The sequence below is a fragment of the Schistocerca serialis genome, chromosome 6, assembly GCF_023864345.2.
Source record: "Schistocerca serialis cubense isolate TAMUIC-IGC-003099 chromosome 6, iqSchSeri2.2, whole genome shotgun sequence".
In the NCBI taxonomy this organism is placed as follows: Eukaryota; Metazoa; Arthropoda; class Insecta; order Orthoptera; family Acrididae; genus Schistocerca; species Schistocerca serialis.
In genome coordinates, this window is record NC_064643.1 from 418,758,438 (window position 1) to 418,780,937 (window position 22,500).

Genomic DNA, 22,500 nt, shown 5'->3' on the forward strand with positions numbered 1-22,500 from the left:
ATCTTTTGTGAACTTTTAAGTGAAATATGAAAGTGTTCAATTTTTTTAGTTTGTGTGTTTGAATTGTTAATTGGAACTGACATTTATATATCAAAGCTAGAACATTTCAAAGAAATTTTATGATAATCAGAGCAGTCTGCATCAAGAAATTTTGATAAATCACTCAAAAATAACCAGGACAGGCCACAGGAGAAAAAAATCCTGCAACTCCATTTTATACTTTTTAATTTAATTAATTTATTTTTCATATATCTTTTTGCTATGACCAGCATTTCTTTGAGTAGCACCTTCTGAGTGGGCGTATAAATAGCCTAGAGAAAATAATACACCCCAGTGACCTCCCTGAAAGCTGTTTATAGTTTGAGCCAATGATGTCTCCATAGTGGACTGTCACAAAATACAGAAAAATTAAATACACATGGAAAAAATTTTCTGCCTATGAAATAGCAGCAGAGACTTCCAGTGTCAGAGGCTCCTCCATCTTGCAAATTGAGAGAAGTTGATGGTAAAGAGACTGGCTAAGAGTTAATTAAGGAAAGTCAGAGAATAGGAGATATTCTAGAAGTAATGGATGCAAGAAGCTGCTGTATGAGAGATCACAGTGGTAGGGGAGGAGATAAACAAGACAGAACAAACTGAAGATGACAGTTGTGGTAATGAGCAGTGGATATGACCAAATGCAGATTATAACTGGAGCAACTGCCATAAGTTTACATGCAAGGGATGTTGAGAACAAAGTACATGTTGCAGAGCAAGCTACAAACTGAAATCCTATTTCTGCGGCATGGGAAGAAACAAATAAAATTTACATTTTGCATAGCAGGTACGATATCCATTAACATCTTGTTGCAAAATATGCCTTTGGGCAGAAAATTGTGCCTTGCCAATTATCCAAGAGCAGTTTCTGGTGATTACCACTGACTTCCAAACCCTTTGCAGGCTGCAGATTTACTTGCAACATGCTGAGCTGAATGCTGCATCATTATCACCTGATATGTCTACCCACCCTAAGTAGTCTGTATTTAGGCTTGCATCTGCGCTGGTATTGACTGAGCAGCCTGCCTTGCCCTATGCTGAATATTTCTGGAGTGCTTTCTGTAGTGTCTCCTCCTGTCACTCTAAGTTCGTCACTACTGAGAGAAACGTTATTGTAGGTGTAACAATTAGTTGCCAGCTTTGAAGCTGCTTTGTAAATTTATCAAAGTCATACATCTGAAGAGGTGTAAAGATGGCTAGGTGTAACAATTAGTCTCCAGCTTTGAAGCTGCTTTGTAAATTTATCAAAGTCATACATCTGAAGAGGTGTAAAGATGGCTTTTTCTTCAATAGTGTCCCATTACAGTATTACAGTATGAACGAAAGTTACTCCCACTTTGAGATAATTCAGATTTGGGAGTACTATCAATCATATAAACAAATACATATGTATAATGTAGATTTAAAAAACCACTCACCAACTGGCAAAAGGAAAATACACATATAAAGGTATTTAAATCTGCCAGCTTCCGAAGCCAGCAGAAGTGTTGATGAGAGAAGAGGGCTGAAGGAAAAAGGCTGCTGAGGCTTAGGAAATGGGGACAGCTCAGAAAAGTCACCCAGAACCCTGAGTCAGGGCAGACTTACTGGGCGGGATGAGAAGGACAGGCTGGTTCTAGCTCCCATGTGGATGGGGATAGAGGTTACGAGTATCAGTAACCCCTGACATCTATGCTGACCTGCATGACATATGTTGTGCAGTAACTACTGGAATTCATTTCACAGGCAGTACATGTGGATGGGCACAGCTGAGCACAGAGAGGGGGAGGATGAGGTGCACTGAGAAAGAGTGGAGGAGGAGATGGACAGACAGAGAGGAGAGAGCAAAATGGACAGGTAGAGGTGTGAGGATGAAATGGACAAAGAGGTGGGGTAGGGAAAGATGGACAGAGAGAAAGAGGGAGGAGGAGATGGAAAGTGACGGGGTTAGCAAGAAATGGGCAGGGATATAGGGAGGAGGAGACAGGCAGAGAGACAGGGAAGGAGAAGATGGATAGAGTGAGCAGGAGGCGGAAAATTAGAGGGAGAAGGGGAGGAGGAGATGGACAGAGAGAAAGGGGAAGAAGGAGGTGGAGAGGAAGGGGGGAGAGAAAAACAGAGACAGGAGGAGGAGAATATGGAAACAGAGATGGACAAAAAGAAGGGGGAGGATGAGATGGATAGTGAGAGGGGGGTGGCAGAGGATGGAATGAGTTATGGGGGAGGAGGAGATGGACAGAGCCAGGGTGGATGGACAGGGAGAGTGGGAGGAGGAGAGGGTAAAGTGAGGGGGGAGGAGGAATGAATAGAGTGAGGTGGAGGAGTAAATGGACAGAGAGAGTGGGAGGAGAAGATGGATGGAGATAGGAGAAAGAGATAGACAGAGAGGTCAGAGAAGAAGGAAATGGAAAGAGACAGGGAGGAGGAGATGGACAGAGAGAGGGGCAGGAGGAGGAGATGTGAACAATGTATGTGCCATACACATTCACAGGTGAAGCCATGGGTAACAGACTAGTTACATCTATTGCTGAAACAGCAGAGTGTAGTGTTAATCTGCTGACACTCATGACTCAGGACTGTAGTTTTCAGAATCTATGGAGGACTTGTCACTTATGACAGCATTGAGTAATTCATCCCCATCATTCTTCCCAAGTATCTCCATGAACTTTTCCTCAGTACAACCATGATGCCTTGTCATTTTCCTTGTAGAACAGATGAGGAAAAACTGTGATGCCAAATCCTGATAATCAATAAAACATAAAGCAAAGTTGAATGCAGAAGAATGAGATCAAAGGAGACAAAGAATCTCAACACAACAACTAGAACTGTGGAAAGCTACTGAGATGTAGGGCAGGAATTCCACTGGGATGGCATGTCTGTACTCATTATTAGTGTTCAGCAGTCAACAAGGATGCCAGAGTATACCACTGAAAGAAAATCCAAATATCCTGCGTAATTTGTCAACATCACCTGGGGAGCAGCAGAGGTGATGTGTTAACTCATCAACAGCAGTGAAAGGGTTAAAAGATCACAACACTTTTCATCACTACAGTAACTGCTCTATAAATCTATCACAGATGTAACATACATGACTAAAACTAGGAATTTCTGCCATTTTAAAATTATCCCAACACAGTAAATGTGTATAACTGTAATTATTTGAAACCATAGCTTGGAGAACTAGAACACATACTTGGAACTAAATGGTCTCTGGGTAAAAATTAAGTTGAAATACATCACACCTCTGAAACTAGACTTTTTTTCCTTCAAATTAAATACTTCTTAAATACTGTCCCGATGTCTTGTAAACATACAGAAATAGTATGCTAAGTTTATTTTTACAATCAGGTTTTATTTGGTTATATTTTAAAAATTAGTACATAAATACATCAGTCTTTAAAGTTTGTGTGAATTACTTTAAGAGAAAAGCTCAAATAAATGTCTTCACACATTGTATTATGAAATGTCACTGTTTTAATATTCCAGTTAGCTCATTTACCAACTGATGTAACATATCTTGTTTTCATTAAAGCATGTGTAAAAATTTCTTCAATGGCCGTGATATCCAGCCTGTGCAAAAAACAGTGTAAACAAATAACACATTAAACTTAATGTTAATAAATGTTTTGAAAGAACTCTTTTTTAGTAATTGTGTTGGAACAGTGAATTTGGTATTATAGCAGGACATTTCAGATCAAAAGTGTACATGTTAACATAAGGTAAAGTCAATTAAGTTAACTCACACATTCACTTTAGTAAGTTTGTTATGGATAAGGCACTGTGGTGTTTTTTGTAAAGATGTCAGAAAATTTTACAGAATTGCAATAGCCTGTCAGGAGTTGTATGAAATATTACTCAGCGATTTTTGTTGACAGTCCACAAACCTGCAATAAAATAATGAATTTGTATTAGTTAGTTTAGTTAGTTATTTGTTCCATAAATCATATTCTCTGTACACTTTATGATGTGGAACATTTCAACACAGCATAGGCTTTTTCCATAAAAACAAGAAATTATTTCTATTCAAAAGTGACTCTATGATACAGAAGGAGTTTTTAAGAAAAAAAGACTTTAATGCACTTATCAAAACACTTCTGATATCTGTCAGACACTTTCTTTCAATGCACAGATCATCCAAGAGTTTTATAGCTGCGTATTTCACTCCTTTCTGTTCCAAAGTTATATTCATTAAAGGATAATGCATATCACTTTCCCTTGTGAAAATTTCTGTTACTCTCAAATGCAAATGGGTTGCTGACAACAAATTTCGTAAGGGAATAAATATAGTGTGAGGGTGTAATTACTACTCAGAGATGCTTAAAGAGATACCTGCAAGATTCATGTGTGTGGACCTCACTTTCTCTTTTGCACTGAACACCTTCTGCCTAGATGAGAAGTTACCCTAGAATATTACCCCATAAGACATCAATGAATGAAAATATGCAAAAGATGTACCTTAATGACTTCTGTAACTCCAAAGTTGGCAATTATTCTTATGGAAACAGAAGCTGTACCTACATATTTTAATAGATCTATTATACAGTTTTTTCCAGATTAACTTTTGATGAATATGTGTATCTAAAAACTTACCAACCTGTTTGTATGCTAAGTTAAAAGGAGATGAGACATTTGTGATATTGTACAAAGACAATAAAAGCAAATGCAACTATAGTTCCTTTTAAAAATATGTTACCTCATCAGAACCTATTATTTTTACAGCACTTCATGATCTCATGTTCTATGAGCTATTATGTCTATTCAAATCACTTGTTATCATGAGGCAGCCTGATCTTATGCAAAACAGATTTGGTTTTATGATTTCCCACAAAGAATGTGGTGATACTGTAATTCTTCTCTCCACTCACAGCACTGCTTCCATTCTTGACAGGTAGTCCATTTCTGGGTACAACCAGAGACACACTCATCACTCAGTTTCATTATCATCAGCAATTTGCTACATAAAATATTGGTATTGCTTTTCAACATCCAGATTCTAAATTATTTTATGATTTGCAGGCAGAATTCAAGAAGTTGTAAGGTGTAGCATGGAATCTCTGTAAAACTTGTTAACTCAAAGCTTCTCATGCAGGATCTTACAAACAACTGCTGAATCATTCCCAGCAGTGCCTTTAATATGATAATGGCTGCAGCAAGCATTCTACTCGGTCACAGTTTTGACTCAAAACTCATTTTCTACAGTAGCAGTCATCACCGGTCATTCCTGCCCACTTCTGTCTTCAAGGTGTTTTCTTTGAAGTCATAGCAGGTTTTTATGGATTTCTTGCCATATCCATTTGAAGAATGTGTATAGTGTGTCTTCTGGAAGATGGAAGGAGAGAGTATTACAGTAAAACTTTGTTTTTACATTCCCATATTTTACGTTTTCCTGCTTTCTATGTTCATTTTTGTCAGTTCCAACAGAAGTCCTATTCTATATCTACATCTACATTTATACTCTGCAAGCGACCCAACAGCGTGTGGCAGAGAGCACTTTATGTGCCACTGTCATTACCTCCCTTTCCTGTTCCAGTTGCGTATGGTTTGCAGCAAGAACGACTGCCGGAAAGCCTCCACGCGTGCTCGAATCTCTCTAATTTTACAATCGTGACCTCCTCAGGAGGTATAAGTAGGGGGAAGCAATATATTCGATACCTCATCCAGAAACGCACCCTCTCGAAACCTGGCCAGCAAGCTACACTGCAATGCAGAGCGCCTCTCTTGCAGAGTCTGCCACTTGAGTTTGCTAAACATCTCCGTAACGCTATCACGCTTACCAAATAACCCTGTGACGAAATGTGCTGCTCTTCTTTGGATACACCATTTCCCACATTTTTAAGTCTGCTCTGGCATTATCACAACCTTTAACTCTAATTCATACAGACTGCTCCAAAAAGTGCATTGTATTCCTGCTCAAAGTCAGCACTGGTTTAGCGTAGTAAGAAAGATTTTCATTGTCAGTGTGTAGGGTATTGTACCCTGGCCACCTGCATTACAGTATTGCAGTGTTTGAGATGGTGGGAAATTGTGATGAGTCACTGCCCTAATGGTAATTGCGATCTGTCAATAGTGACTTTATTAGCAACTTTCCTTCTGCTCACTGAGTTGTATTACAACAGCTTTAATTTAATTTTAAAGTCATTTGTACAAATAAACACTGCTTTTAAAGACAGCTGTCTCTATAACGTGCATCCACAAATCATTGTTACTTCCTCATACAATATGCTAATCCACACTAAACATGCAGTATTGTGGTGGTACCACCTGATGTCAGAGGTAAACATACCTCCTCAAGATTCTCTGTAACATGACAACAGTTTCCACCCTGTTTCTCACTCAGGAGAACCCTGAACTGAGTGACCTCCTTGTCAAGAACAAGCTGTAGATATCATGCTTATTTTTCTCTGTTTATGAAGATTCTCAACTTTAATATTTTAACTCATGTTGTGTTAAAAGTTTTATTTACCATAATTTTATAATGATTATCAATAACAAATCTCACTTTAGAACACAAATATCTTTTTAATAAGTTTTCATGAAAGACTTTTGCTTCCATGTTTTATGTAGACCATTGGACAGGACAGGAACTAAGAGAGAAACCCGTGTGCAAATGCCCTTGAGATTATCACGAAGGCAGTGGTGAGTGCTAAAACACACAAATGTGTGCTTACTTCTTTATTCCTATCATGTCCAATGGTGTAAATAAAACATGGAAGCAAAAGATTTTCATGAAACCACATTAAAAAGATATCCATGTTGTAATATATTGGCTAAAATACTTAGGTTAGCAGTCTTGATAAACAGATAATAACAGGCATGAACTCTGAAGCTTGTTGCTGAAAAGGATGTCACTCAGCTCAGGGATGTCCTGGGTGAGAAAGAGGGCAGAAATTCTCATCATATTGCACAGCATCTTGAGGAGAAACGTTTACGTTTGACATCAGGTCCTACCAACCTCAGACTGCACACCTAATATGGATTAGCATATTTCGCACAGAAGTAACAACAATTTGTGAAAGCCCATTATAGAGACAGCCGTCTACAAAAGCAGTACTTATTTGTATAAATGACCATGAACTTAAATTAAAGCTTTTGTAACACAATCTGATGAGCAGAATGAAGGTAGCTACTGGAGTCTTTCCCATCAGATCATTTCAGTTGTCACAACAGAAGAAAGAAGACAGTCAACAGGTGATGTTTCAAATCATGCCAACATGCCACAAAAAGTTATGGAAAGGTCTAGGCAGAAAGTTCTCTTGTCACTAAAAAATAAAAATGATTACTGCACATTTAATCAGGAATTCTGAAATAAAATGTGCCACTAGATTAAACTTCACCAAAAGTAGTCAGAATAATTTATATTCTACCTTTTCCAAATAGTGAATGTTAGTTTGAATGCCACGAGGGAGCTGCAATTCTAATAATGATCGTGAAAAAACAGTACTGTACCAGTAATAATAAGCAGACAAACACTAGTGTAAAAGTCACATTCCGCACTAACTTGCAGCAGTGCCTATGAGTGAAATGATCAGAAAAGATGGGAAATGTACTTCTGTGGAAAAAAAAATTACAACATGTACATTCGCATCTTAGATGGCAACATACTGACAGAAAAGGTGCTTCAGTTTGCGGCGAAAAATGAGGATGCCCAACGTCCCAGCTTCAAATAGTCAGAGTGATTAATTTAAAACTCGCCGTAACACTGTGTAGTGAAAGTGTAAGTGTTGATAGTGGAACTGTGAACCAATGGAAAGAAGATCTGTAAAATATCTTTAAAGAATATGATCCAAAAAATATTTTTTAATGTTCTTTACACTGCTATTTTTTGTTACCAAATAGTCTGAAGCTTAAGGGACCAGTCAACCAGAATCCAGAAGTGGAACGCAGAAGTACTAAGAAATGAAGAGATTGAAGAGATGCAGTTCAATTTCTCTGAGGCTATAGACACTGCGATAATAAATAGCTCAGTAGGCAGTTCATTTGGAGAAGAATGGACATCTATAAAAAGGGCAGTCACAGAAGTTGGAGAAAAAAATGTAAGTACAAGGAAACCATGGGTGACACAAGAAATACCTCAGTTGACCAACAAAAAATGAAGTACAAAAATGTTCAGAGAAACTCAGGCATAATGAAATACAGGTCACTTACGAATGAAATAAACAGAAAGTACAGGGAAGATAAGGCGAAATGGCTACATGAAAAATGTGAAGAAATCAAAAAAGAAATGATTACGAGAAGGACTCGCTCACCATACAGAAAAATTAAAACATACTTCAGAGACATAAAAAGTAAGGGTAGTAACATTAACAGTGCAGTGGGAATTCCGTTGTTAAATGCAGGGGACAGGGCAGACAGGTGGAAAGAGTACATTGAGGACCTCTATGAGGGGAAGGACTTATCTGATAATTTGAGTGAAGAAGAAACTGGAGTTGATAGGGAAAAGATATGGGATCCAGTATTAGAATCTGAATTTAGAAGAGCTTCGGAAGACTTAACATTAAATATGACAGAAGGGATAGATAATATTCCACCACAACTTATAAAATCACTGGGACAGGTGGCAACAAGACAACTGTTCACATTGGTTTGTAGAATGTGTGGAACTGCTGATATACCATCAACTTCGGGAAAACATCCTCCACACAATTCCCAAGATTGCATGAGCCAACAAGTGTGTGAAGAAGAATGGAAAAGGAAACTGAGGATCTTAGGACAGGTAAAGATACCAGAGAGTCAGTTCTAACATTGTGGTTGATAATTGGAGCAAGACTGAAGAAAAATCAAGACATAGGATCTGTTGACCTGTCAAAAGTGTTCAACAATATAAAATGGTGCAAGGTGTTCGACGTCCTGAGAAAAACAGGGGTAAGCTATATGGAAAGACGGGTAATATACAATATGTACAAGAATCATGAGGGAACAATAAGAGTGGAAGACAATGAATGGTGTGCTTGGATTAAAAAGGGTAAAAGACAGGGATGTAGTCTTTAAATAAAAGAAAGGTTCAAGAGCGGGATTAAAATTCAAGGTGAAAGGATATCAGTGGTACGTTCCACTGGTGACATTGCTATCCTCACAGAGAGTGAAGAAGAATTACAGGACCTGTTGAATGGAATGAACAGACTAATGAGTACAGAATATGGATTGAGAGTAAACAGTAGAATGACAAAAGTTATGAGAAGTAGCAGAAATGAGAACAGTGAGAAACTCAACATCATAATTGCTGATCATGAAGCAGATGGAGTTAAGGGATTCTGCAACCTAGGCAGCAAAATAACCCATGATGGATGGGGCAAGGAAGACATAAAAACCAGACTAGATTTGGTAAAGAGTTACTCCTGGCCAAGAAAAGTCTATACTGGTATCAAACATATATCTTAATTTGAGGAAGAAATTTCTGAAAACATACAGTTGGAACACAGCATTTATGAAAGTGAGACATGGACTGTGGGAAAACCAGAACAGAAGAGAATACAAGCATTTGAGGTATGGTGCATCAGAAGAATGTTGAAAATTTGATGGACTGATAAGGTAAAAAATGAGGAGGTTACCAGCAGAATCAGTTAGGCAAGGAATGTATGGAAAACACTGACAAGAAGAAGCGATAGGATGATAGGACATCTGTTAGGGAGTAAGGGAATAACTTCCACTTTGCTACAAGGAGATGTATAGAGTGAAAACTGAACAGGAAGATAGAGTTTGGGGCTGCAAGTGCTACTCTGAGATGAAAAGGTTGGAATGGAAGAGGAATTTGTGGTCGATTGCATCCACCCAGTCAGTAGACTGATGAATCACACACACACACACACACACACACACACACACACACACACACACACACACACACACACACATACATGCAAAATATTACAAAGTGAGATCTTATGTTTTAAAGGCAAGAAATGCCACAGAGGGAGACTGAGTAAGCAGAGATGATCATTTTAGTCATGGTCAGTGCTGATGGATCTGAAAAATTACTTTCTTTGGTAATTTAAAAAGACAAGATGTTCCAAAAATATGAGAACTCTGCCCACTAATTATGATTCCGACAGCACTGCGTGGATGGTCAGTTATATCTTCACATCCACCATGCATGCATTCGATGCCAAAATCGAGGCAAAAAATAGGAAAATGATGCTGCTACTTAACAGATGCCCAGTGCACCCTGACAATCTCCAGCTCGGAAATATTAAGTTAGTGTCCCTGGCTCCTAATTGTAAAAGTGAGCTGTTAGATCTGAAAATAGTCCATTCATCTAAATGGAAACATAAAAAAATGCTCTTCCAGAAGGCTATATTTATGCATGATAATGGCATGGACCTCAAATCTATGACCATATAACATTTGGGTGCTATGCATTATCTAGCCAAAGCATGGATGGGTGTGACTCCTTTAACTGTTTCTGTTCCATGAAAGCAGGATTTAAATTTACAGAATACACACAGGAGCCACTGGAAGAAGATTTGTCGGAGCCTACTGGTATAGGCATATCATCTGTGTTTCAAGAATATTTCAGAGTTGATGCTTCAGTCATCACTTCAGAGGTGCCAATAGTAGACAGCATCATTACCAAACATTTTGAATAAGGGAGGAAAGAGGTGATTGTGAAGAGGATGACCAAGTTTATGACCAAGAACCAGTTGTGCTAAGTAGTAGAGAAGCTATGGAATCTGCTAACACTTCGAGGCGGTACACTGCAAATGCATCACATAACGATAATGCAATTTGATGCTTTGTATACTGTAGAGAGACATGTAGATCTAATTGCTGTGAGAAAGAAACAGAAGCAATTAATTATTTCCGATCTTTTTAAAAAGGCAATATTTAAATTGTTTTAATTTCATATTTTGAGCAATATAGAGAGAACGACATTTTCATTTGTTGTGTTTCCTTAGCTTTCCTATATTTTACACTTCTCTGCATTTTACACTTTTTTAGTCAGTCCATTGAAAAGTGTAAAAAGGGGGCTTTCCTGTATTTCAACATTTATAGGCCCAATGTGATCTGACACAGTAGAAATGAGAGAACATTTTATTGAGCTAATCCCATGCTGTCAACTCATTAAACCAGTGGTGAACTGTTGTACTGTTGTTTTGTGAGTTAATGTCACCAGAAGCCTGCTGCCAATGTTCCAAACACTTGTATGCAGTCACTCCTATCATAAACTAATAAAAATTTATTGAATTTAAATTCTCATCTTTCAGCTTAATTACATTTTCAGTCCAACTGATGAAACAAATGACTGCCAAGCAAGCTGAAATGTGCATAACTTCATTACAATGGGTGCCACTACATACTACCTGTTCTTAAAAATAGTGTGATGAATAACAACCCAAACAATCTTTAAAAAATCTGAGTGGCCCTGTTACAGACTTTGCCTTGGGATGTATAATTTAAAAACTCAGAAGAGAGATCATAGACACAGAAGTGCCCAGATAAACAGAGAGAATCTGAAACAAAAATCTTTATTTTTTAGAACCGCACAAATTTGGACTGTTCTAAAAAATTTAAGAACTACAACATAGTCCAAATAGGCTGTATGTTTTTATTATTTGACCTTATTTTCATTCTTAAAACATGGCGAAGCCTTGAATGCCCACGAAAATAAAATTTCAAAATGTTCTACAAGTGTAATTTCATGACAAGAAATACCACTACTAAACTTTCTGTGGTTTGTTCAGAGGCTACAGAAACTGATCAACATTATTTATTGTACTTCCCAATGCGTGTAAATTATTTCTCATGTGATCACAAATAACAAAATGCAGAAAAGACTCCTTAATACAAAATGCTCTAAGCTACTCATTCTGAAGGCAAAGACAAAGATATATTCTGTACTTAATACAAGAGATAATAATTAACAAGACAATGACCCAACGGAAAGATTTACACTGACTCATATGCTTTTGAAACATAAATTTCTCTTTCCAGTATGTAGGGAAAAAATGGACAACAGTGAAAAGTCTATTAGACCTGAAAAACAGGAAGAGTCACACATAATGCACAATAACAGACAAGTAACATATCACTGTTATAGTTATTTTCTGCATTTCCATTCATTATCATTCCTTGAGATCTTCTGTTTATCTGTCTAAATTGCAAAGTCCATGTTTTCATATTTTTATGGTTGAATAGAAAATCATTATGCACACCCTTTCTTGTGCTTTACTGAAGCTTAACACTGTCAAAGAAAGCACTTCACAACAGGTGGAACACATGTAAATAAATGGGGCAAATCACTTCTCAGCCAGAAAATCAAAGTGCTAGTGAAAAGTGTTTTTCTAGAAGTCAGAAATGTGATACAATTTCATTGGCAACTATAAATAAGGCTGCAAAGTATCTTTCCTGCCAGCTCAGCAGAAATAGAACACAAAGAAACATTAGTTACAGAAGAAAGTACTGAAGGAGAAGCAGCTTTGTTAACAGTGGCAAGTCATGGAACAACACAACCAAGAAGAAAGAAAAAAGAAACACCAAGAGTGGCAGCATATCCAGCTACAGGAACAACTGCACCAGCAGATGATACAGATGTGCATCATGCTGTAATGTTTAAACTACCCCCAAATAAGAACACAATATGTTAGAGCAAGACATCTGCCATGAAGAAGTGGGAATTTTTACTGGCCACGGATGAAGACAGCACCTCCACATTGTAGACCAGAAGTGCTCTTCAGATGAAAGTGAATAGAAAGCAGACATAAAAAGGTAAGTGGTGATTCAAATATGCCAATCAGAAGCCTCAAATTTATAGTGGTTCATCGAAATGTCCACTCACTCCAAGACAAAATCAAAAAACTACTAGGTCTACAACTTTGCTTCAGACACATTTTTTCAAAGTTTGGAGCTTTATTGTCAAAAACTTACAGAAAAATTATGATTCATAGTATTTCCCATTGCTGGCCACTACATTCTCCCATCTTTTGGATAGCATACGAATCCCATGGTGGAAGAACTGGGAGTCCTTTGTGGGGATCCATGAATCGATTCAATTTTGCACTTGTTCATATGATCGGAAGTGCTGGTCGGCCAGACTGTATACCACTGATCAAAAAAGGTGGTAGTCAGAGAGAGCAACATATGGAGAATACGGCTGGAGGGATAGGACTTCTCATTTCAACGTTTCCGTGTATATTTTGACGGGTTTTGCGACATGGGGCCGAGCACTGACCTGCTACAAAATTACCTTTATGTGTCTATCACTGTATTGTGGCTGTTTGTGTTTCAGTGTTGAGCTCAAATGCATCAATTGCTTTCAATAATAATGTCCTGTGACTGTCTTCATCTGTTTCCGTAGCTACGAAAACATTCTGTCTTCCATCGCCATGCTGGTCTTTGACATCAAAATCACCATTCTTAAAGCAGTGAAAACATTCTCTGCACATTATTCCACTAATAGTTCCCTCACCATTGGTCTTACCCATCATTTTAAGAGCCACAGCCACAGATTTCTTCATGTTAAAGCAGAAAATTAAAGCTTCCCCCAGATGGAGAGAAACGGGTACATAAGTTGATATACTTAATCAATATTAACCTTATGATGCAATCACAAATCGACTAATATTTTTATGGCATTATGCTTACAGATGCCTAAGCTTGTTGTATTACATCTATGACCAACCACCTGAACCTCACTTGCTGCTACTGTTGTCTATTGCAAAACGGCATAAGCAAAGCTGTAGACATAATGGAAGTATTATTGTCAGACCAATTACAAGAATATCTGTTATGTGCTATAGTGAGCATTGGCTAACTGATGACATGTTAGCAAACATGAACACAATATGTTAGAGCAAGAGAGGGTTTTGTTATGACAGCTCGTCTCATACAAAAATATCTGCTCATAAGTAATCGTGAAAGACGGTATCAACTTTTGTGCTTGAAATGTATGAAAAAGATTTTGAAATTTCTGCTGTAGAACTAACTTAAATAAACTCGTGTGCCTACTGATACGTCTCAGAAGTTGGCATTACTAATAAACAAATCAGTCCTTTGTTTCTGATACTAGTTTTCATTGAAAGTAGTGTGATTATTGGCTGTTCTTATAGTAAGCTAACTTCTATTGCTTTTTATACATAAATAAAATGACTAAGTGTAAAAGTTACTTCAAGAAACACAAATTTGCAGGTAACAGATATGTGAGACCTGCATTTTCTTTTGAAGTACTCGAAAACACGTGTGCTAGTAGTGAAGGAAACCACAATAATGTTTCTGAAGTGACCACAGCCCCTAGTGCATCGAAAAGTAAAGTAACTTTAGAAACGGGCGGCAGTGGTAAAAGTGACAATATTATGGCAATCAAACCATCAAAACTAGTTAAAGAGATTTGGCAAATCCTGAGCTACTTAATAAGTGTTTACATGGGAAGACCCAGAATGTGAATACCAAGCAAGGCAGCGCAGTGGTTAGCACACTGGACTTGCATTCGGGAGGACAACGGTTCAATACCGCGTCTGGCCATCCTGATTTAGGTTTTCCGTGATTTCCCTAAATTGCTCCAGGAAAATGCCGGTTCCTTTGATAGGGCATGGCCGACTTCCTTCTCCATCCTTCCCTAATCCAATGAGACCAATGACCTTGCTGTTTGGTCTCCTCCCCCAAACAACCCAACCCAACCCAGAATGTGAATGAGTCCTTCAGTAATGTTATGTGGTGCCGTGTGCCTAAAAATGTATTTGTTAGCCTTATGACTCTAAAGTTAGCAGTACCTGATGCTGTAATACCTTTTAATGGTGGGAACTACAAAAGACTTAAGGTTCTGGAGAAGTTAGGGGTAAGATTTGGACAGAACACAGCTAAAGGACTGTGGGAACTGGATGAGCTTCGTGTATGTGAAGCAGAGCTAGCTGCTCAGCAAATGACAAAAGAAGCAAGAAAGAAAAGGAGGAGGCAAGCACTGGGCTGTTGTGACACTGAAGAAGACACAGACTATGGACCAGGGCAATTCTAGTGCATAAAAGATGCAGAAATGAAAGTCTGTATAAGAATTTGTAATAAAAAAAGTTTTAAACCTCAGTATCTCTGGACTACATTTTTTGCAATAAATGGCCCGTTTTCTAAAAAGGTACCGATGGTAGAGACATGAAATTTTCACATCATGCCAGAGTGTGAGATTCAACACATATGGAACTAGGATAATTAAAATATCCAGAGTTGTTTTGTTTTTATGTTGATTTATATACAAAATTCTGTCAAAAAATAAAGTGTTTGAAAAAGAAAAGATAACATGCCCCACAATACAATTTTAGTAATAATTCTAGTTCAGTGTATCTAGAAATATTATGGAAAATTGGAAGTTGGTGTCTTAAAAAGTTTCCAAGGTAATGGGTCACAAAATTCAATAATTTTACATTGGCGGCAAAGGACATACAGTGTCCCCTTAACAACTTTAAGGTAGTCTTGACGATATCAGCAACCTGAACAAAATAGTTATGGTATGTGGAGGCTTTAACAGTGACTTCAATAAAGTTTCAGAAGATTGGGATGATCTTTTGGATATTTGCAACACACAACTTGCTCCCAACTATAAATACACCCACCAGAGTCACAAGTCTACCAACACCACTATTGATATGGTATTGGTAAGCAACACAACTAGAAATATCAACTCATGTTTCAGTGACCACTATGCACAGCTTCTTGAAATATCTTCAACACTGAGCTTAACTAAATGAATAGAAACAGTGCAAATAGGATGAACCTTAAACCAACAAAAAGGTTGAGAAGTTTATAAATCTACAAAGGAAGGAAACATGAGTTGATGTGTATAGCTGTGAAAGTGCAGATAAAAAGTTCCTTTTAAACTGGAATTTTTCCATTATGCCTAAAAAGTGCCAAGCTCAAACTGCTATTCAAACAAGGTAAAAAGGACAAAGTGACTAACTATAGGCTCTTTGCTCTACTCCATGTGATCTCAAAATTCATAGAAAAAGTTTTTCAAAGAAGAGTGGTAGATTTCCTAGAAAAGCACAAAATGTTATGTATGGCACAGTGTGTTTTCAGAAAGGGCCAGTCAACTGGTTCAGAAAATTTTGAACTTTTAAATGAAGTATTTCAAAAACTAGGTAATGGTGAATGTGTCAGTGAAATACATCTAGATCTATCTAAGGATTCTGATATCATAGATCACACTAAACTCTTGCCTGAGACCAACAACATGCTCATCACAGGAACATCCAGCAACTGGATAAGATTGATAAGATCCTACATAAGTGGACAAATGCAAGTGGCTGAAGTGTATCACCACAAATTAGGACAACATCACTGAAAGCATGAACCCATTAAATACGAAGTGCCACAAAAATCAGTGCTGGGATCTCTTCTACTTCTACTATGGAATTACCTGAAAAAATTCTGTGAGAATATCATTCAGTTTGCTAATGATACTAGTGTGCTAGTTAGTGGTAAATAAATGGAAATGCTTCAGAAGTGTACAGCAGAGACACTGAATAATAGTGAAAACTCATTCAGTCACAACATGTTGGTAATGCAGTAGAGCGTTGATTATCCGAAGTAGTTGGGGGACATGGGTGTTCGGAAAACTGGTTTGTTCGGATAATCGGACTGTACATGTTTACTTGCCAAAAAGAAGTACTGTACAGTATATTTATTCATAAAAACCACAGGCATCTCTTTTAGTATTACAAAGTAACATACAAAGGCAACTTCAGTAGGAATATATAGTATGTGGCACAGTTTATTAAACAAAAATATATACATATTACATATGCATTTTGCATGAACAATACACACAGTATACAAAATTAATGTTTAAAAAAATCCTTTATTTTTGTCTGTCTAAGCAAGCCTACACACTTACGAGCGGCTAAGTCACGTACTTTTTTCATTACAGATATCTGAAACTGGTCACTTTCATCCTGGGCTTCAAACCATCGCAAAGCAGTATCTAAACAAGTGAATGCCTCAGAAGCTGTTGGTATACTTACATCTTCACTTTCTGGAGCACTGATTGAAGAGATGCTGGTGGTGTCATCTTTATCAGTGACGTTTAAGTTTAAGCATTTTGTATTGTCAAGTTCAGATCTTCACGCAGCAGCACACAAGTGGTCGTAACAGAGACCAGAAGGTGACTGTTTGCACCGAGGGTGCGCAATCCTTCAAACTGAGCGGAGCGGCACACCTCAACTCTAAGCTGGCGCAGCTGTTGCTGTGAACAGCTTTGATACTGCCGCTACTTCTACTGCCAGTGCCAAGCCGACAGAAGTGTGCTGATTGTTGAAACACAGCGACTGGCGGCTTGGCCACTCAGCAGCACCTTGTGAAGGCCCCATTAGAAGCAATGTTCTGCCAGTGGTGGCCCAGTATGGCAACTACTGTGGGAAACGTGGTTTGGGAATGAGGGTGATGATGGACAGTAGGGTGGGAGAGTAACAGGTGCAAGCGAGTACACAGTTCGGTTAAGCGGTCGTTCGATTGACCGACGTTCAGATAATCGACACTCTACTGTACATCCAAGTAAGACAGTGACAGTAAATTTCTGCAATGTGAAGAACACTGAGCAGACTGTTCAGATTCAGATATCTGATAGAGAACTTTGGAGTGTAGACAATGCAAAGTCTTTTGTTTTAGGCTCCAAAATAATCGTAAAAGGGAGGCACATATTAAAAAAGCGAATGAGAAATTAAGCACTGCGTGCTACTTAATGATGGTATTCAAAGGATGCTGCAACAAGGTTGTCTGAAAACTTTATGCTTTGTCTACACAGTGTGTCCCAGAAATGTAGCGACTAACTTCTAAGGGAGGTGGAGCACATCAAAAGGATTGAGAACTGCGTAGCAATCTATGGCTGCAAACATGATTGTACACCACTAGGTGGTGCTGCACACAATAGTACTGGAGGGGAACATGAGGATTTCCTCATTTGAGTGCCAGCCAGTACACAAGGTAAGTGGAATGGTATATGAACTTTGAGGTTGCAAACTTTCACTTAATGTGTGGAGCAGCTGAGTGCAATGGATGAGCCAGTGGATCCATTTATCAAGAACACTTCCCAGAGACACAATAACTGTACCACACTTCGTTTGCACATCTGCATCAAAATTTGTGTGAATATGGGTAGTTAAGAAGCTGTTGGGCTACTGAGGGCAGGCCACGATTGGCGCATTTGGTCATTGTGGAAGAAAGTGTGTTGGGAGGTGTGCAGACTAATCCAAGTGCCAGCATATGTGTCATTGCATTGGACTTAAGAATGTCTCGAAGCAGTTCCCAACAAGCTTTGAATGCCAAGTCTTTAAAAGCCTTTCATCTCCTAAGGGTGCTCACTGATGACCATCCCATACATGTGTGTTTTGCACCAGTAGTTTCTGCATCAAAGTGACCAACATATGCATTTCCCATCTTATGTGATGTTCACTGATGAGGCCACATTGACTAGCGATGGTGTTTTCAATCACCACAATAAGCATTTCTGGGCATCAGAAAAACCCCATTCTGTGCGGCACAACATCGTTTCACAGTTAATGTGTGAGCAGGTATGGTTGGCAGCTGCATAGTCAGGCCATAACTTTCACCATCCCACTTGACTGCCATGAATTATCAGACCTCTCTGGAGCAGGTACTTCTTGAAATTTTACAGAAAATGTGAGGCACAGCATATTGGTTCCAACATGTGGGGCACCTGCTGATTTTGGACTGGCTGTACATAGGCATTTGAACAGGTCATTTCCACATCAATGGATTGGGTGTAGTGGACTGGTTCCCTGGCCCCCATGCTCACCAGATTTATCAAGCCTTAATCTCTTTCTGTGGGGAGCCATGAAATCTATCACATATCATGATGCTGTGGTGTCTGAAATGGATCTCATCATGAGAATAGTCTGCACAACCGCTCCAGTCAAAGAAACTCCTGGTTTGTTCAAGCATGTCCAGGCTGTCAATGCTCCATCAGTGTCAGGCATGCATGGTCTTGGATGGTGAAAATTGCAAGAATCTGTTGTAACATTAGGGCTGTATTCATGTGGTACACTGTGTGTACTCATTATATCCAATAAATGTTTCAAATTAATCACTCTCTTGTTTCCTTTCTAATCTTTGACCTCTGCTATTGCTTACAGCTGATATTTTTAGCCATGGCTTGCAGTGCAATTCTCAAACCTTATGATGTGCGCCACCTTCTCTAGAAGTTTGTCGCAACATTTCTGGGACACCCCGTATATACTCAAAACTTAACTATAAAATTATTTTCTGGGGTAACTCTTCCCTCAGATAAAAGCTGTTGGTCTACAAGAAAGGATTACAAGAATAATGGAAGGTATAAAATTGAGAAAAACCTGTAGACCACTCTTTAAACAGCTGGAAATCCTCCCACTTCCACAGATCTATGTGTATGAGATGCCTGTTTTTGTGAAAAATGTTTACTGAAAAATCCCATTCTCTTCCCAGAAAATGAAAGTGTTCACTCCCATAACAAAGGCAAAAAGGGAATTTTCAAACAGTGTCAGTGAATACCAGCTTAAATAAAAAAGAAACCTCACATTATGGTAAAGTTATTTGGCATAAGTTTCCCCCAGAAATTAAGTCAATAAATGACCTGACAAAGTTCAGGTCAGCTGCTAAGGCATATCTGATTCATCACTGCTTCTATAGCCTGCAAGAGTTCTTTCAGTGATGTATTATATAAATGTTGGTACCTTTAAGTACCTTAATTATCTACCATGTAGACGATAATGTCTACATCTACATCTACATCTACCTCTATACTCCGCAAGCCACCTGATGGTGTGTGGCGGAGGGTACCTTGAGTACCTCTATAGGTTTTCCCTTCTATTCCAGTCTCGTATTGTTCGTGGAAAGAAGGATTGTCGGTATGCCTCTGTTCGGGCTCTAATCTCTCTGATTTTATCCTCATGGTCTCTTCGCGAGATATACGTAGGAGGGAGCAATATACTGCTTGACTCTTCGGTGAAGGTATGTTCTCGAAACTTTGACAAAAGCCCGTACCGAGCTACTGAGCGTCTCTCCTGCAGAGTCTTCCACTGGAGTTTATCTATCATCTCCGTAACGCTTTCGCGATTACTAAATGATCCTGTAACGAAGCGCGCTGCTCTCCGTTGGATCTTCTCTATATCTTCTATCAACCCTATCTGGTACGGATCCCACACTGCTGAGCAGTATTCAAGCAGTGGGCGAACAAGCATACTGTAACCTACTTCCTTTGTTTTCGGATTGCATTTCCTTAGGATTCTTCCAATGATTCTCAGTCCGGCATCTGCTTTACCGACGATCAACATTATATGATCATTCCATTTTAAATCACTCCTAATGCGTACTCCCAGATAATTTACGGTATTAACTGCTTCCAGTTGCTGACCTGCTATTTTGTAGCTAAATGATAAAGTATCTATCTTTCTGTGTATTCGCAGCACATTACACTTGTCTACATTGAGATTCAATTGCCATTCCCTGCACCATGCGTCAATTCGCTGCAGATCCTCCTGCATTTCAGTACAATTTTCCATTGTTACAACCTCTTGATACACCACAGCATCATCCGCAAAAAGCCTCAGTGAACTTCCGATGTCATCCACAAATATCAATTTACCTGTAAAGTATATGCTCTTTCTGCTTTCTACTTGTACAATAAATATTCTGTACTTAACTTAATGAACATTTAATGTGAAATAGTGTAATTAATGTAAATTGAAATTCTGTAATATTACATTTTGTTACACACTGACTTATGCTGCATGATTACCTGGGCCAACAAAGATCTAATCTATCTTGAAAAGGAAAATTTTTCTCCACTTTTAAATTTTTGAATCCCAATGAGAGACAAGAATGAGGCAACAGTGAAAGTAAAGCTGTGAGGGAAAGTCTTAAGTCCTGCTTGGACAACTCAGTTAGTAGAGCATTTGGCTGTAAAAGGCAAAGGTCTTAGATTCAAGTCCTAGCTCAGCACACAGTTTTAATCCACCAGCAAGTTCCACATCAGCATACATGCTGCTGCCAAGTGAAAATTCATTCTGGTGGAAACAAGCCCACAGGCTGTGGCTATGCCATGTCTCCATAATATCCTTTCTTACAGTAGTGTTTGTCCCGCAAGGTATGCAGGAGAACCTCTGTGAAGTTTGGAAGGTAGGTGATGAGGCACTGGCAGACGTAAAGCTGCGGGGGCAGGTCGTGAGTCATGCTTAAACAGCTCAATTGTTAGACCACTTGCCCATCAAGGCAAGGTCCCAGGTTTGAGTCCTGGTCGGGCACATGTTTAATTAGTTTCAAAGTTGAAACTACAATGGTGTTGGCACTCCTGAAGTTAAGCATACCCATCTGCTATTAAAATCATGCCTTCAGTGTTGGTATTGTGGGATCTGGACAGAGCCAGTCTTGCAGCAGTGTGTACAAATATGACCTCGAGCTATTAGATTTTGTTTGCAATGGACAGTATGCTGGCCTTCAATACATGCATGAGTTCAGTAACTGGACTCTCACTGCAACTGGAACTGGATCACACTTGGATCCTATTTGAGAGTTTGTGTCACTTTTATGAACTTCATGCACTATTTAGGTCTTTTGGATTTGCTAGTCTCACTTGTACCTCCGTTGCTTTGGTTATCAATGTATCAAAAACTATTCTGTGGATTCTACTGCAGCATTGTTTACAGTGTATGCAACAAACTGAGTAACACTAATGACAAATTTTTTCAGCTACCACAACGACTGAAGCAGTATTTAATTCTGATAGCCCAGTCCCTACCATCTTTCTCGCCCTCCAGTGAGATGAAAGACACAAATGTTTGCTGCTTGTGTCAGGACTTAACCACCCTGGTAAAGGACCTCAACTTATAGCAGACTACAGTAGTTCATTTGCTGCACAAGTTGTCACTTTTCTCAGATCAAGTGACACTCTTTTATTACAAGATATTTGCAAAAATCTAACTGTATTCGTAAGATTCATTTAGTACCTGCACATCTGAAATTTCCTAACATAAAGGTAGTATGAGTAATCATATTCATTGACTTAAACATCAGACTTCAGTTGTACATTTCCTGCACAAGTTGTCACCTTTCTCAGATCAAGTGACACTGTTTTATGACAAGATATTTGCAAGAATCTTATCGTATTCATAAGATTCATTTAGTACTTGCACATCTGAAGTTTCTTTAGTATAAAGATAGCATGAACAGTCATATTTATAGAGGTAAACATCTAGTGGTGAAGTTGTTATACTACATGGTTACTTTCACTAGTGACACTAGACCTATCACACAGAAATGTCTCACGTCTCAACAGACTGGGAATAAGAAGGTAGGTTGCGGAGATAGTAGGATATCTGCTTGGGAGTGGTAGGAATCATTTAAGGGAATAATCACTAATTTCACTGTGTGATTCAGTTGTGTAAGTTGTAATGAGGTGAATGCACCTTTGTTGCTGGCTGGGGTGTGTGGTAAGTACTTTCAAAGTATAGGAGGGTATGACATGTCTATTTATGTATTAGGTTTTTAGAGTAGCATCTTACAGTGGAGTGCTTGGTA

General features: G+C 38.6%; 1 protein-coding gene across 1 annotated transcript in view; it reads right to left on the bottom strand.

Moving 5' to 3' along the window:
* Positions 1 to 3,674: 3,674 nt before the first annotated feature.
* Positions 3,675 to 22,500, bottom strand: part of LOC126484898 (neural-cadherin-like) — a 324,021-nt gene continuing 305,195 nt past the window's right edge. Inside the window, exon 31 of the mRNA XM_050108497.1 lies at positions 3,675 to 3,899. Coding sequence (XP_049964454.1) covers positions 3,848 to 3,899 — 52 coding nt within the window. The 3' untranslated portion in view covers positions 3,675 to 3,847. The remainder of the gene's footprint in view (positions 3,900 to 22,500) is intronic.